This window comes from Epinephelus moara, chromosome 5, assembly GCF_006386435.1.
Source record: "Epinephelus moara isolate mb chromosome 5, YSFRI_EMoa_1.0, whole genome shotgun sequence".
Classification (NCBI taxonomy): domain Eukaryota; kingdom Metazoa; phylum Chordata; class Actinopteri; order Perciformes; family Serranidae; genus Epinephelus; species Epinephelus moara.
Window position 1 is genome coordinate 26,125,048 of NC_065510.1, and position 11,629 is coordinate 26,136,676.

At 41.2% G+C, this 11,629-nt stretch overlaps 3 protein-coding genes across 3 annotated transcripts in view; 2 read left to right on the plus strand and 1 right to left on the minus strand.

Annotated features, from left to right (window-relative positions):
• arpc1a (actin related protein 2/3 complex, subunit 1A) overlaps positions 1-6,704 on the minus strand; it is a 10,071-nt gene extending 3,367 nt beyond the window's left edge. Inside the window, exons 1-9 of the mRNA XM_050044969.1 lie at positions 6,322-6,704; positions 5,579-5,672; positions 5,170-5,274; positions 4,769-4,991; positions 3,905-4,012; positions 3,643-3,746; positions 3,428-3,536; positions 1,935-2,010; positions 1,647-1,840 (exon numbers count right to left, since the gene is read on the minus strand). Coding sequence (XP_049900926.1) covers positions 1,647-1,840; positions 1,935-2,010; positions 3,428-3,536; positions 3,643-3,746; positions 3,905-4,012; positions 4,769-4,991; positions 5,170-5,274; positions 5,579-5,642 — 983 coding nt within the window. The 5' untranslated portion in view covers positions 5,643-5,672; positions 6,322-6,704. The remainder of the gene's footprint in view (positions 1-1,646; positions 1,841-1,934; positions 2,011-3,427; positions 3,537-3,642; positions 3,747-3,904; positions 4,013-4,768; positions 4,992-5,169; positions 5,275-5,578; positions 5,673-6,321) is intronic.
• Positions 6,705-8,173: 1,469 nt separating this feature from the next.
• LOC126390594 (lipopolysaccharide-induced tumor necrosis factor-alpha factor homolog) lies at positions 8,174-9,372 on the plus strand. Its single transcript, XM_050044973.1, has 4 exons — positions 8,174-8,308; positions 8,402-8,533; positions 8,741-8,915; positions 9,023-9,372. Exons 1-4 carry the CDS (start codon positions 8,248-8,250, stop codon positions 9,138-9,140), a joined length of 486 nt encoding a protein of 161 aa, XP_049900930.1. The 5' UTR covers positions 8,174-8,247; the 3' UTR covers positions 9,141-9,372.
• A 1,033-nt stretch (positions 9,373-10,405) lies between these two features.
• LOC126390771 (proline-rich protein 18-like) lies at positions 10,406-11,233 on the plus strand. Its single transcript, XM_050045220.1, has one exon. The coding sequence runs from the start codon at positions 10,406-10,408 to the stop codon at positions 11,231-11,233; it is 828 nt and encodes a 275-aa protein (XP_049901177.1).
• Positions 11,234-11,629: the final 396 nt, after the last annotated feature.

Here is an 11,629-nt window from a genome sequence, read left to right on the forward strand (position 1 = left end):
ATATAATACAATACGATAAACATTGTCAAATTAAATGAAGGAAGAGGATTTTTTAAAGGCAAATAAAATATTGGGAATTTATGTAAAAATATACATAGAGACATATAAATAATTATATAATTAAAGATATGTAGGCTATGTTAGGTGAATACTCCTGTCAAATGCATGGTGTTGAAACATTTAATTCTGACTTAATTCCAGGCCTGGAATACCTACCTCAGAAACATGTTGTTCAACATTGATATTATTGTTAAAATTGTTCAAAAGCTATAAGAGAAGACAAGAGACTAAAGCTAAACAGGAGTGTTCCCTCTCTGCTGACCAGAGTTTATGTGCCTTGTGTCTCCTGTATCAGGCACAATCATAGGCTTTGTTATTTAATGATATTTTTTTTTATTATTTATTTATAATTTGTTACTTTTCCTTTTGTATCAGGAAATAAGCAAAATATATCTTTATGTTGAAAAAAATCGTGAAAGAATCATGATCTCAATTATAAGCCAAAAAATCGTGATTCTCATTTTTTCCAGAATCGTGCAGCCCTAGTTGCACATAATTGCACAACAATTTCAGTGCTGATAGTCATCAGCTCAAGTTACACACAGGTTTCAGTAGGCTGAGAACTACTAAACAAAACTGTTTTCCTAGGGATGAGACACCATACATAATGTAACGTGCACATGCTGGTAATAAATGTTGAGTGAAAAATCTTCTAAGAAGAGGCCATACTTTTCAAAAAGTACTCTGGTACACACTGAGATATCTATTCTAGCCGATATGTTACATGATGCAACATCTATTCTAGGGGGTTAAAATACCATCAGTTGCCAGTTTGTTAGGTGCACCGAGCTAAAAATTAATAGTCTGATCAAACACATCTGAAAAAAATCCCGCCATTGTACAGGTTAAATTGTTCCATTTTTGCTGATACTGTCTTATAGAACTGTTGATTCAACTGTATAGTCATTTTCAACGTTTGTCCTGCTCCTGAATTGAATTGTTTTCAGGGCGCGACGGCTGCACCGAGCTCAAATTTTGGAACACAGCAGCGTGCACCACATGTCATGTGACAAGGAACAACCAATCACAAGCAACAGATAACTTTCCCTTCTTCCATAAAAATCAGTCTGTGGTAAATATGGAAAAGTTGATCATTTTGATGCAGAGCTTTACATCTTTCCCACGAACAATATGCCCACACACTTACAAACAGCGGCTTGAAGAAAATCAGCTCTGCACTCAGGATTTCAGGCAAACAGGCTTTGATACGATGCTAGTTAAGGTTGCTAAGCAACCTCAGATGCAAGCTGCCGCCACGCTCTTGAGAGCTGGCTCAAAAAAGGCACAAAAGTAGCACCCAGCACCTGACATCACATTTTCCAGGCAGTTAAAGATGTGGCATGTGTACGGCAGCTTGATCAGATAGACAAACTCTTGTAATGCCAACAACTCAAAACTGTGATGATGCATTCGACTAATTTATGAAAACTCTGAAAGTAAAACTCCCCAATGTTTTTTACTGAAACAACTTTAATAAAAATCTGAACATTCTTAACATCTGTGAGTATCTAAATCTACTGTAGTGAGGGCATTCTAAGATTAATCCCACATCCTGCCCTTCACTGATTCCAGGGCGTGTGACTTACGTGATGCTGTTCTGATGCAGTGTGTCCAGGGCAGTGTTGCGGTCCTCGGTGGTGGCTCTCTTGTCCATGTTCCTGAAGCGCTCCATAGCGGAGATGTTCCTCTGGATACTCTGCTTCGGGAGGTCGAGCTTTGACACAAATGTCAGCGTTCCACCATCGTCGCAACGGAACAGCATTGGGCAACAGTCGTGACCCTGAAGATGCAGACGATAATCATTTAAAAATCACATTCATTACTAACTGTATGTTTGTACATGAAAATATGTAGTGGGTATGTTTTATTCTTACCGCAGCTACTAGACTGTTCTCTGAAACAAAAATGACACTGAGGAGAGGAAGGAACTCCGTCTTCAGCTGTGAGGGACTAAACACATACAAACACAATCAATTATCATCTTGAGAAGCAACTGGTTTTATTGCACCTGAAAGAAAAAGATTAAACAAGCAGCACACTACAAACAATGTTACAAATGGTGTGTTATCACAGAAGTGCATTTTGTGATCAAAAACACAAAACTGGGCTTTGATAGCTGCAGTGTGTTCAGGTTTCCAGGCAGGACGTGTCTCTACCGCCACCCCCTCAATTCATGTCACCTGCAATTTGTTGACAACAGCATGTCATTATGTAAGTGTCTGTTTACCTTTCCCACCTTATTGGCACAGCGAGTAGATCAGGTTGCAAAACATGGTTTATGTACAGTGGCAAATAATATAAAGCATAATCTACAATGTATTCTCATATTGTGAAAGAAATACCACTGCATTCATTTTGTATTATTTTTTTTTGATTTGATAGGTTGCTTTTTCACATGATGAATGCGTGGGAGAAGATTTTTTAATTCCATGAAAGGGGTTAGTCATTTTTTGGAGATCATGAAATCGCTTGGGCTGCCTTCATCTCCCTATCCACATACATCTGTTGCTTGAAATGAACAATCTCTAAATCCCATCTCCCTGTTTGGTTTAGAGGGTGAACATTTGATCTCCTTTTCTGTTTTTAGTTGTTACGGAAACAAGAAAGGTCCAGTTCTAAATCATCTACTCCCTCTTGCAATAGTAGCTGAAACTTCACAGTCATCACCCATGTCAGTTCTTTTCCAGCATCATCTCCGTCACTGCAGCTACAGTGAACGTACTGGCATTTTCACCCCCTGAAATATTTAACAACAACAATCCCAACTTCTGTTTAATTTGTAGTGTAGTATTTGTATGATTTCTAACTTATCTCCCCTTATTTTATGCAAAAAGCTTTATTAAACACACAATTCCCATTATTTATTTTGTTCATTCAGGGTATTTTGTGGAGTTCCTGACCTCTAGTAGCAGCGGAGCAGTTTTTCCATTCCAACATGTCCCTAATTTGTTTATCTCATGCATGAGCGTCCACGCAGGTGACACGACACACATTCCTGCCAATGTTTTTACACTATTGCACTGATCAACAGGTGGCAGTAAGATGCCAACAAATTGCATGTGGTAAAAAGCAGCAAGGTAGTAGACACAGATGTAAAAAAAAAAAAAAAAAAAAAAAAAAAAATACAGGATTCAAAACAGTACTTCATTGACTGTGTCTAAAATTGGATTTGCAAATGTTTTATAAAAAAGGAGACGCATGCAACACATTTGTCAGTCCTCAAGGATACACACAGTGTGTTTCAGTGAGTAACACTGAATGTAATGTTTGTGTCTTTACTAGAAAACTCTGCAGGGCACGCTTAATCTAAAAAAACTCCTGGTTACAATCATAAACAAGATCCCTTTATGGGTAGAAATGAATTTACCTGGCAGTCTTAGAGCTGTCCACCACAGTGACAGTGCTGTCATGGCTGACCCAGGCCAGGCGGTTACCAGAGGCTGAGAAAGAGACAGAGTGGACCCAACCCCCTCCACCTAACAGACACAGAGTGGATTAAAAAAAAGAAAAGGCAGATCTGGTTTAGTTCACAGAGTTACTGTTTTCTACTATTGCATACAGTATAAAGACACAGATACAGACCCGCTCCTCCAAATTCTGCTAGCACAGCCCCAAATGGCATCTTGTTGCCCCAGGGTGTGGGGCCTGGTTTCTCTTCCACCTCCTTAATGTAGGCTGAGAACACCCTGGAGGCCAGAGAGGGAGGGTGGGGAGAGTAAAACGAAAGAAAAGAAAGAAAAAACAGAATAGGAAGCAGAAACACAAGTGAGAATGTTGGCGGATTTTATATAATTTAATGTTCATCTTTTGTCCCATAAGATTTTCAACTGTTAACTTCATTCACCTGCATTTGAAGTCACAGGATCCAGCAGCAAGCAGGATGTTGTTGGGATGCCAGTCCAGACTGAGGATGGTGGAGCGGATTGGCTTCTTGATGTGCTTGCTCACCCACCTGAAGGATGTGAAAAAGCATGGACATCTTAAATGTGGTATGAGACAGCACTTCAGCACTTTAATATTTTATTATAAATTCAATGACCAATTAATCTATACATCGATGTTACGTTTCAAATGGGAGGCAGCAACAATTTGTAACATGGTTCAGCAAAACTGAACGGTTTATTTTACTGTCTGTTCTCAATTTAACACAACACTTCCATGTGCCAAAAACAAAAATGATGATGTAGAATCAGGCAGCCCTGGTTTGACAGACGGAGAGACTTGTAACATCTAAAAAAAAACACATGAATCAATGAGCTGAGAGAATCAGAACAGATTGGTGCAGGGTAGGAAAGGAGAACCTAGCAAGCCTTGGACTGGACATTAATCAGTCATTTGGAAACAATGTACTTTGGTTTTTAAAGCAGGAGACAACAAACAGTTACAGTTTCATTGCTGCATCTGCATTAGGTTTGTTGCTGTGTGTCAATGTAGTTAATGTGTCTGGATTTTTGTTCACAGGACAAAAATAAATGTCAAAATAACAGCACTACTGCACTTAAAAAGGTAAGAACACACTATATGTTTCAGTGCAAAAATGACTGGTTATATATATATATATATATATATATATATATATATATACTCCCAATCCCAACATTTAGAAAAATTAAGCAGAAATATCCATTTGTAATCTTGTGTCTACTGTTATATTCAATTTAAGCAGATACATTACAGCAAAATGTCACAACTGTACAAATAGTCTCACCAGTCATTCTCAGACTCAAAGTAGCAGACAGAGATGAGTCGAGCACCACTACCAACTGCAAACTTGTTCTCCAGTGGAGACCACTTGACGAAGGTGGCGGCTCGGTTGATCCTGAGGATGACCAGTGTGGGCTTCCATACCCCTTCCTTCTGAGACCACACATAGGCATTACGGTCTGCCCCACATGTCACTATACGGTCACTTTTGGGAGCCCAGTCAATACCTAAAACACAGACAATGACAGGCTGTGTAATTACGTTCTGACTACTGCAACAGTCATGAAGTAGATAGATAATTCAGAATGAGATGTGTGTCAGCTTGTGTTAAGGGCAGTGCCAGACACACTTGTTTGTTTGTGGGTGAGTCATAGGCTCAAGGAGTAATGCAGTCCAGTTAATTACCTGTTATGTGTCCATTGTGCTCCTTCAGCTCATGGGTCTTGACCCACTGGTTGCCACTCTTCTTGTAGATATGGACTTCATGGTTATTTGGACTGATGGCAATTTCTGCAGGAAAAACGACAAAGACCAGCAGGTTAACAGGATGGAAATACAGAGAAACAAGCCCGACCAGTTTCTGGTGTATGCAAAATACCAAGCTGGACTACTCAGTGTAAAAGTTAACAAATCCTAAAACCAAACAGTGACAGAATATTGTTTTAGTGGCTGAAGTTGCACTCCAGGTAGCATGTTTGTGTGTCATTTGTTTTGAAACGCATCACCTTTGCATTAACTTAATAGCTTATCCGGTATGCAGGATACAGGTTGATAGTGATACATTTAGGTGGACGAGGAAATAATTTAGCCTTACGTGTCCTGTCGCGGTTCCACGCGTGGCAGGTGATGGGTTCCAACAGAAACTGATGAAGGGACATCTTGTCTGGGTGTGGTCCTTAAGTGGAACTCTGCGAAGTCACACAGCAAAACTTAGTTTAGCGACCAGCGACAATAAAAACCCAGAGCCGACAGCTGAGCTGAACTTTGCCTCTGTCGGCTTTACAGCTCCTCTGATGACAGCTTATAAAAAAGTTAGTTTCATTACTTCTCAACTGGGACAACTGTTAACTTCATAGCAAAGACACTCGGAATCCATTTGTTAGCTTCGGTACATTAGCTGAACTCAGTTAAAACACCGAAATGCTGCTTCAACTAGCCAATGTGGATGTTAGCTAAAATAATATTATCAAGCTAGCATTCATGGCATGCAAAGTTAAACACTTTTACGAGCTGAGGTTGACTTGTTTAGCTAGCTTCTGTCATATCTCCATGACTAGGTTAGTCGCTTCATTCGCTAATTCGTTAGCACTACCTAAATATTATTAGCGTTACTAGCAAGTTAATGAAATTGCTAGCTAACTGTTCGCCGGTGTTAGATAGGCCTGACAATCAGACTAACGTTAGTCATTTTGAAGAATTTTATAGACGTGTTGCTATCCACACGTTTACCAGAAGGCCTCCCTATTCTGTGTCATTCCCCGGTTTTTCCTTGCAGGAGATGCCTTTACCCCCGATGATAGCTACCCGTACATTCCGCTAGCCCGCATGCTAACTCACCTCGTCAGCCCGGTTCTTCGAGTGTTCACTCTCGTTAGCCGGCGAGCTAAGTTACGCTAGCGGGGAAAAGGTTAGATCAGGAGTGGACCTGAATTCGCGGACTCTGGTCAGTCGACACGAATTCGTCCAGGAATGTTGAGGGAATGTCAAGACGGCCAGTAGGATACGACCGGGAGCATCCGGTAGCTAAGTCGGCAGCAAAACCCGTGGATGCCTGGCTGACAGCTAGCTTAGCCTCATCACGCTAGCTGTTACATTCAACTGAAAAACCTCGTTCACGTCGACGTCTCACACACAAACTACGACGAGTGCGAAAGAGCTCCTCCAGTGGTTCAAATAGAAACATCCAAAGTGGCCTAACCGGTTACAAAACACCACCATCTAGTGCATGGCCTGGACAAAACTCCCATATATTAGGCAGGGCAGTGGCTACGGCTCAGTCTTATGTGACTGAACTAAGATAAGGGAAAAGAAGTGCTAGTTTCCCAGGGGCCATGAAAGCCTCATATTTGACAATATGCACTAGTAAGAAAACATCAGGATAAGGCCCTGATTTATGAGGCTGCCTGATTTTGATTTTGTCAAAATCTAGTTTTGATGTGACACTGATATTGTGCTTAAATGGTGGATTATGTCTAAACACATTAAAATCTGTTATGTAATATTTCAACGTGGAATATTAAGTCATGGGCCACATACAGCCCAATTTGACCTCAAATGGGCCAAACCAGTAAAACCATTGCCTAATAACTTACACATGACAACCCCTTCAGTTTTTTCACTTTTTTTGAATAAAGAAGTACAAGCACATTCTGAAAATGTTCATCCATTCACAAAGCAAAACAGCCTGCAATATTCTGTGAAAAATATATGCAAATTCAACAGTATGTCTGTTTTTCCACATTCAGTCAGTCTACTACTCACTTTCATTACATGTGCATTTTTTTCATAATTTTCCACTCCCACTAAAGTGAAAGCTGTTGAAGAAGCAGGTTAAGTTATCCCATGCCTTACAAACCATTTACAATTTTAAGTTTTGTCAGTGCCTTAGCAATAGAGTTCCACCCATATTGTTTTAAGATAAAAGTCTGATACAGATACATTTGAACTGGAGCTGCTGGTGAACAATATTTTGCACATTGTTCAATATCTTAAAATACAGAGAGCTGTATTCTGGTTGGGGTGGAAAAGCCCCAGAGGCAGCATTTTACATTTAGTATCTTCTCACAGTTTAAATAGCTCCTGACACCTGACACCTCTTAGCCTTTACAGGTGCATCAATATTAGGAGTGCAATGTCATCTAGTGGGCCGGCTTGGACCCTTTGGTGGGCCAGTTTTGGCCCCGGGCCATATTGCAATACGTCTGCAAATAAGACTGTGATCAATCCATTTTGACAATATATTTATTTTTTGAGAAATATTGCAGATGGTTTTCAGCTTTCATTATTTATCACAGAACTCAGCTTTACTTCAAGCAAAAAAATAATTTCAGTGCTGACCCTTTTTGTAGGTACCATCACCCACTAACAATCATACTGAAAGTACAAGTACTGTTAACTTTGCCCAAACACACACCACATCATTCTACAGCATTTTTTGGCAACAGTACAAATGTAAATCTTTTAAAATCTGGGGAATACAATATAATTGTGAGGCCTCAAAATGACATGCAAGAAATCTCTAGTAAACCTGAATTTTAAGTAAGTAAGATAACAACCTAAAAAAAACCCTCCAAATCACATATTATGCAATCCTACTATTGCCTTGTGGGTAATAGGTCCCTAAACCAATCAGAGGAGATCTCAATTAGTATCTCTCCATGCAGCTGGTACACCTCCAGATGAGCTGCTGCTGGCTGCAAACACCAAAACACATTCAGGCTTTTACTCTTTTTTTTTTTTGTACTACATCATCAAAATTCTTAAATGGAGTCATTATCAAAAATGGACGAGCCGTTTCCAACACCTCCACCGTACTTCTTACCAGGTAAAATACTCTTATCAATTTGCTTTATTTACGGGGCCTGAGGTGATGAGTTTTCACAGTTTAAAAAACTTGTGTATGTTCTTTTATTTCCAGATGAAAGTAAATCAGGACAAGAGGGGAGGATCTACCACATTCACTCACCCTTTAGCCCTCTACCACCACCTCCTTCCTTCTCTTTTTCTTCTGGAGTTGGCTTCTCCACCCAGACTCACTTACCTCTGGCAGGTACATGCTCACCTAACATCGCCTCCATTTTGAATGCGGAGTAGGCCTGAATGTGACATTTTATTTGTTCTCAATTTAGTGATGTTCTTCCCTTTAGACTCAAGTGTAGATTTATCTTAAGTTGGGATAGTTAGTGTGACTTATAGAGAGAACATCATAATGTTAAATAAGAATGCTTTTTCACCCCTCCTCATGTCTGCTCTCTAGTGTCTGCTCTCCCACAGTCTACTCCCAGGCCAAAGTTTGTGAGCTATGAAACGGTGCTGTATCGCTCTCCAGCTCTGACAACATGCCCTTCCTGTCAGACTCAGGTCACCACACAGGTCACCTACCGAGTTGGTAGACACGCGTGGCTCATGTGTCTTGTGTTTGTGCTATGCGGGTGAGGAGAGGCTCATTCGAATACCTAAATCTGGTTGTCTATTACCCAGCACCAATCACACAGATAACATATATTCAGAAGGCTGATGTCTTATTTCTGTCTCACAGGTTGGTGCTTGGATGTTGCCTGATTCCATTTTTCATGAACTATTTCAAGGATGCCTATCACACTTGTCCTCGTTGTCGACGGGTCCTCCATGTACACAGGAGGACATGCTGTGAATGAACACACACAAGATTAACCACCAAATGGTTAATCTAATGTGTTTCTTAACTTTAACAGAAGTTCAGTTGCAAAAAATGAACACTTTCTTAAAGTCAGTCAGCATAATTATATGATTAAATGTATACTATATAAGGAGAAGACATGTTGGTTCCTGTCATGTAGAATTTAGAGATTTTTAAATTATGTTTTAATGGGGTTTTGTAAGAAAATCATATCAAATAAATGTTTTCTGTAGTAGTTATGTCTCTGTTTCCTGTCTTATACGAGAAGAGCCACCCAACAGGTGCCAAGCATGAACTCTCGGTTAGGATTCCTTTGGTGTTCATTGTTCAGGAGGTTTTTACTGTGAGCCGAATTATCCACAGAGGCTTTCCCCTCTCTAAAACAAATGGACCCAATGATTGAAATTGGTATAACTCAGAATAAAGCAGTTTCACTTTAAAAATCTGTGTTTTTCCAGTTATATCTGGCTCATCGCATGGGGGCTGCTAAGTACGGTGGCTGACTTGAAAACACAAATGGCTCTGACTAAAGCAAGTGTTTGGTTTGTCTGTTCTGGGCTACTATAGAAACATGGCAGTGCAACATGGTGGACTCCATGGATGAGGATCAACTCCCTATGTCAATATAAACATCTCAATCTAAGGAAACTATTTTCATACACAAAAGAAAACATACTTATCATATTACATTCCATTTCTGCCAATATATCGCCCTAAATCCTACACACTATTATGTCAGACTTGGTCCCCACAGATTATACCATTACCAATACAGTGCTTAGTGCACAGACCCCCCACCTTACTCTCACTCTAATCATCACTACATCCTGTGTGGATTAAGCTTGCATGTGCACTTGCACTGTGTGTAGTAAACGTGCCCTCCCTGCCATGACACCAGAGGATTAGGGAGTGTGGTTTATTTTAGATCTTTGAGCCTCAGAGTAATGAGCATTTGAGATGCAGCAAAACCCTTCATTCCCCTTGTCTGAGGTCGCACACGCCTTTTGCAGCGTGCCGTGCCACACCCTCCTGCTGCTCAGGTATAAGACCTTGTCAGGATGTCTGATGACTCAGGGAAGATGAGCACTGGTGGATCCCAGCAGCAACACACGGACTGCTGACCCCTGCATGGCCGAGGATGCATCAGAATATCTTGCGTCCCCCAGTCAATCGGTTTCCTCCTTAGTGTCCTCTTCTTTCTTCTTCCAGAACTTCAAACGCAAAACTGAACTCCTCTCCTATTTAATCTTGTGTGTTGCCAAAATGCCATTTATACCACCTGTATCGATTGCACGTTCTGTGTCAGGACTGACCGGGAAGGAGAGACCAATCACCAACAGCTCATCTATATCTACTTTGACTAAGGTCCCAAGAGAAGACAAAGGCAGCTCAGTGAAGGAGCGACTGACTTCGAACCTGAAGCAGCTGGGGAAAAAGAGCCAACCCAGGAGTCATCTGCCAACCGCCAAAGGTGTGTCAGGGGCAGAGCTGCATGCAAAGAGAAGGGAAAGACTGCTGCCTTCATCACAAACAGGCAGTTTTCCTGCCTCCAGCTCAGGCGAGTCCCTGTCTAAAACACAGCAGCACAAACTTGCGAGCCAGAGCTCTGCTAAGAGTGAACCGGAGGTGAAGACAAGGGCCAGGCATCAGGATGAGGTCCGTTTCACGCTGACTCTCACACCTGAGGCTGTTCTGCTGCTGCAGCGAAGGAACAGTGAGAGACGTCAACACTCAGCGTCCAGAAATGCTGGAAGTGGAGCTTCTGGAAACGCCTCTGATTGCAGGCGCAGGAGGGAAAACGTCTCTAAAAGGCATCAACCAGCAACACAGAGACACAGCACTCCAAGCAGCAGGGTCCCGGCTAAAAACAACAGTGATGCTGAACTGGGAGACATAAGCTCGATTGTGAAAATCTCACTTCTGAACGAGCAGCATAAGTATGATGATGTGGAGTATGAGGAAGAGGAGGACCATGGTGTGGATGAGCGTGTGGTGCTGAAATGTACAGAGTGGCTGCGTGGGTTGGAGAACACACCAGTTACAGTGGGACACAGCCTGAGTAAGAGTGCAAGCGGTGTGAAAAGTTTCTAAAGTTGAACAGAGAGTTAACTCAGGTGTCGACTTCCAACCTGAGAATGAACTGCAGTTTCTGTTTATGTGTTGCCGTTTGAAGATGTGCTTGTTATTTATCCCCCAATGCTTTGTGTTTACTGGGCCTAGTCCTGTTAAGATATTCATCCATTGCTACAGTGCTGAAGTTTTTATGACTCTGTCGGAGAATTCAACAAGTTCACGAGATGTTCTGTTCCTGCTGCTTTGTTTGATCCATGTTCTTCTCCAAGTCAGAGGGGAAATAAAACCCAAGACATCCAAATTTGCTCTGCGCATTTTAACACCTGATAAGTACCAGCCATATTTTGCCACAAGGTCACATTTTAAAACTTTTTTAAATTTGAGCATCACAATATATCGGGTTATTTGCAGAAC

Coding starts and splice junctions, on each gene's coding strand:
- LOC126390594 (XM_050044973.1), top strand. CDS start 8,248: ATGGAGTCATTATCAAAAATGGACGAGCCGTTTCCAACACCTCCACCG. Junction 8,309..8,401: donor TCCACCGTACTTCTTACCAG/GTAAAATACTCT, acceptor TTTTATTTCCAG/ATGAAAGTAAATCAGGACAA. Junction 8,916..9,022: donor CTTGTGTTTGTGCTATGCGG/GTGAGGAGAGGC, acceptor TCTGTCTCACAG/GTTGGTGCTTGGATGTTGCC.
- LOC126390771 (XM_050045220.1), top strand. CDS start 10,406: ATGCCATTTATACCACCTGTATCGATTGCACGTTCTGTGTCAGGACTG.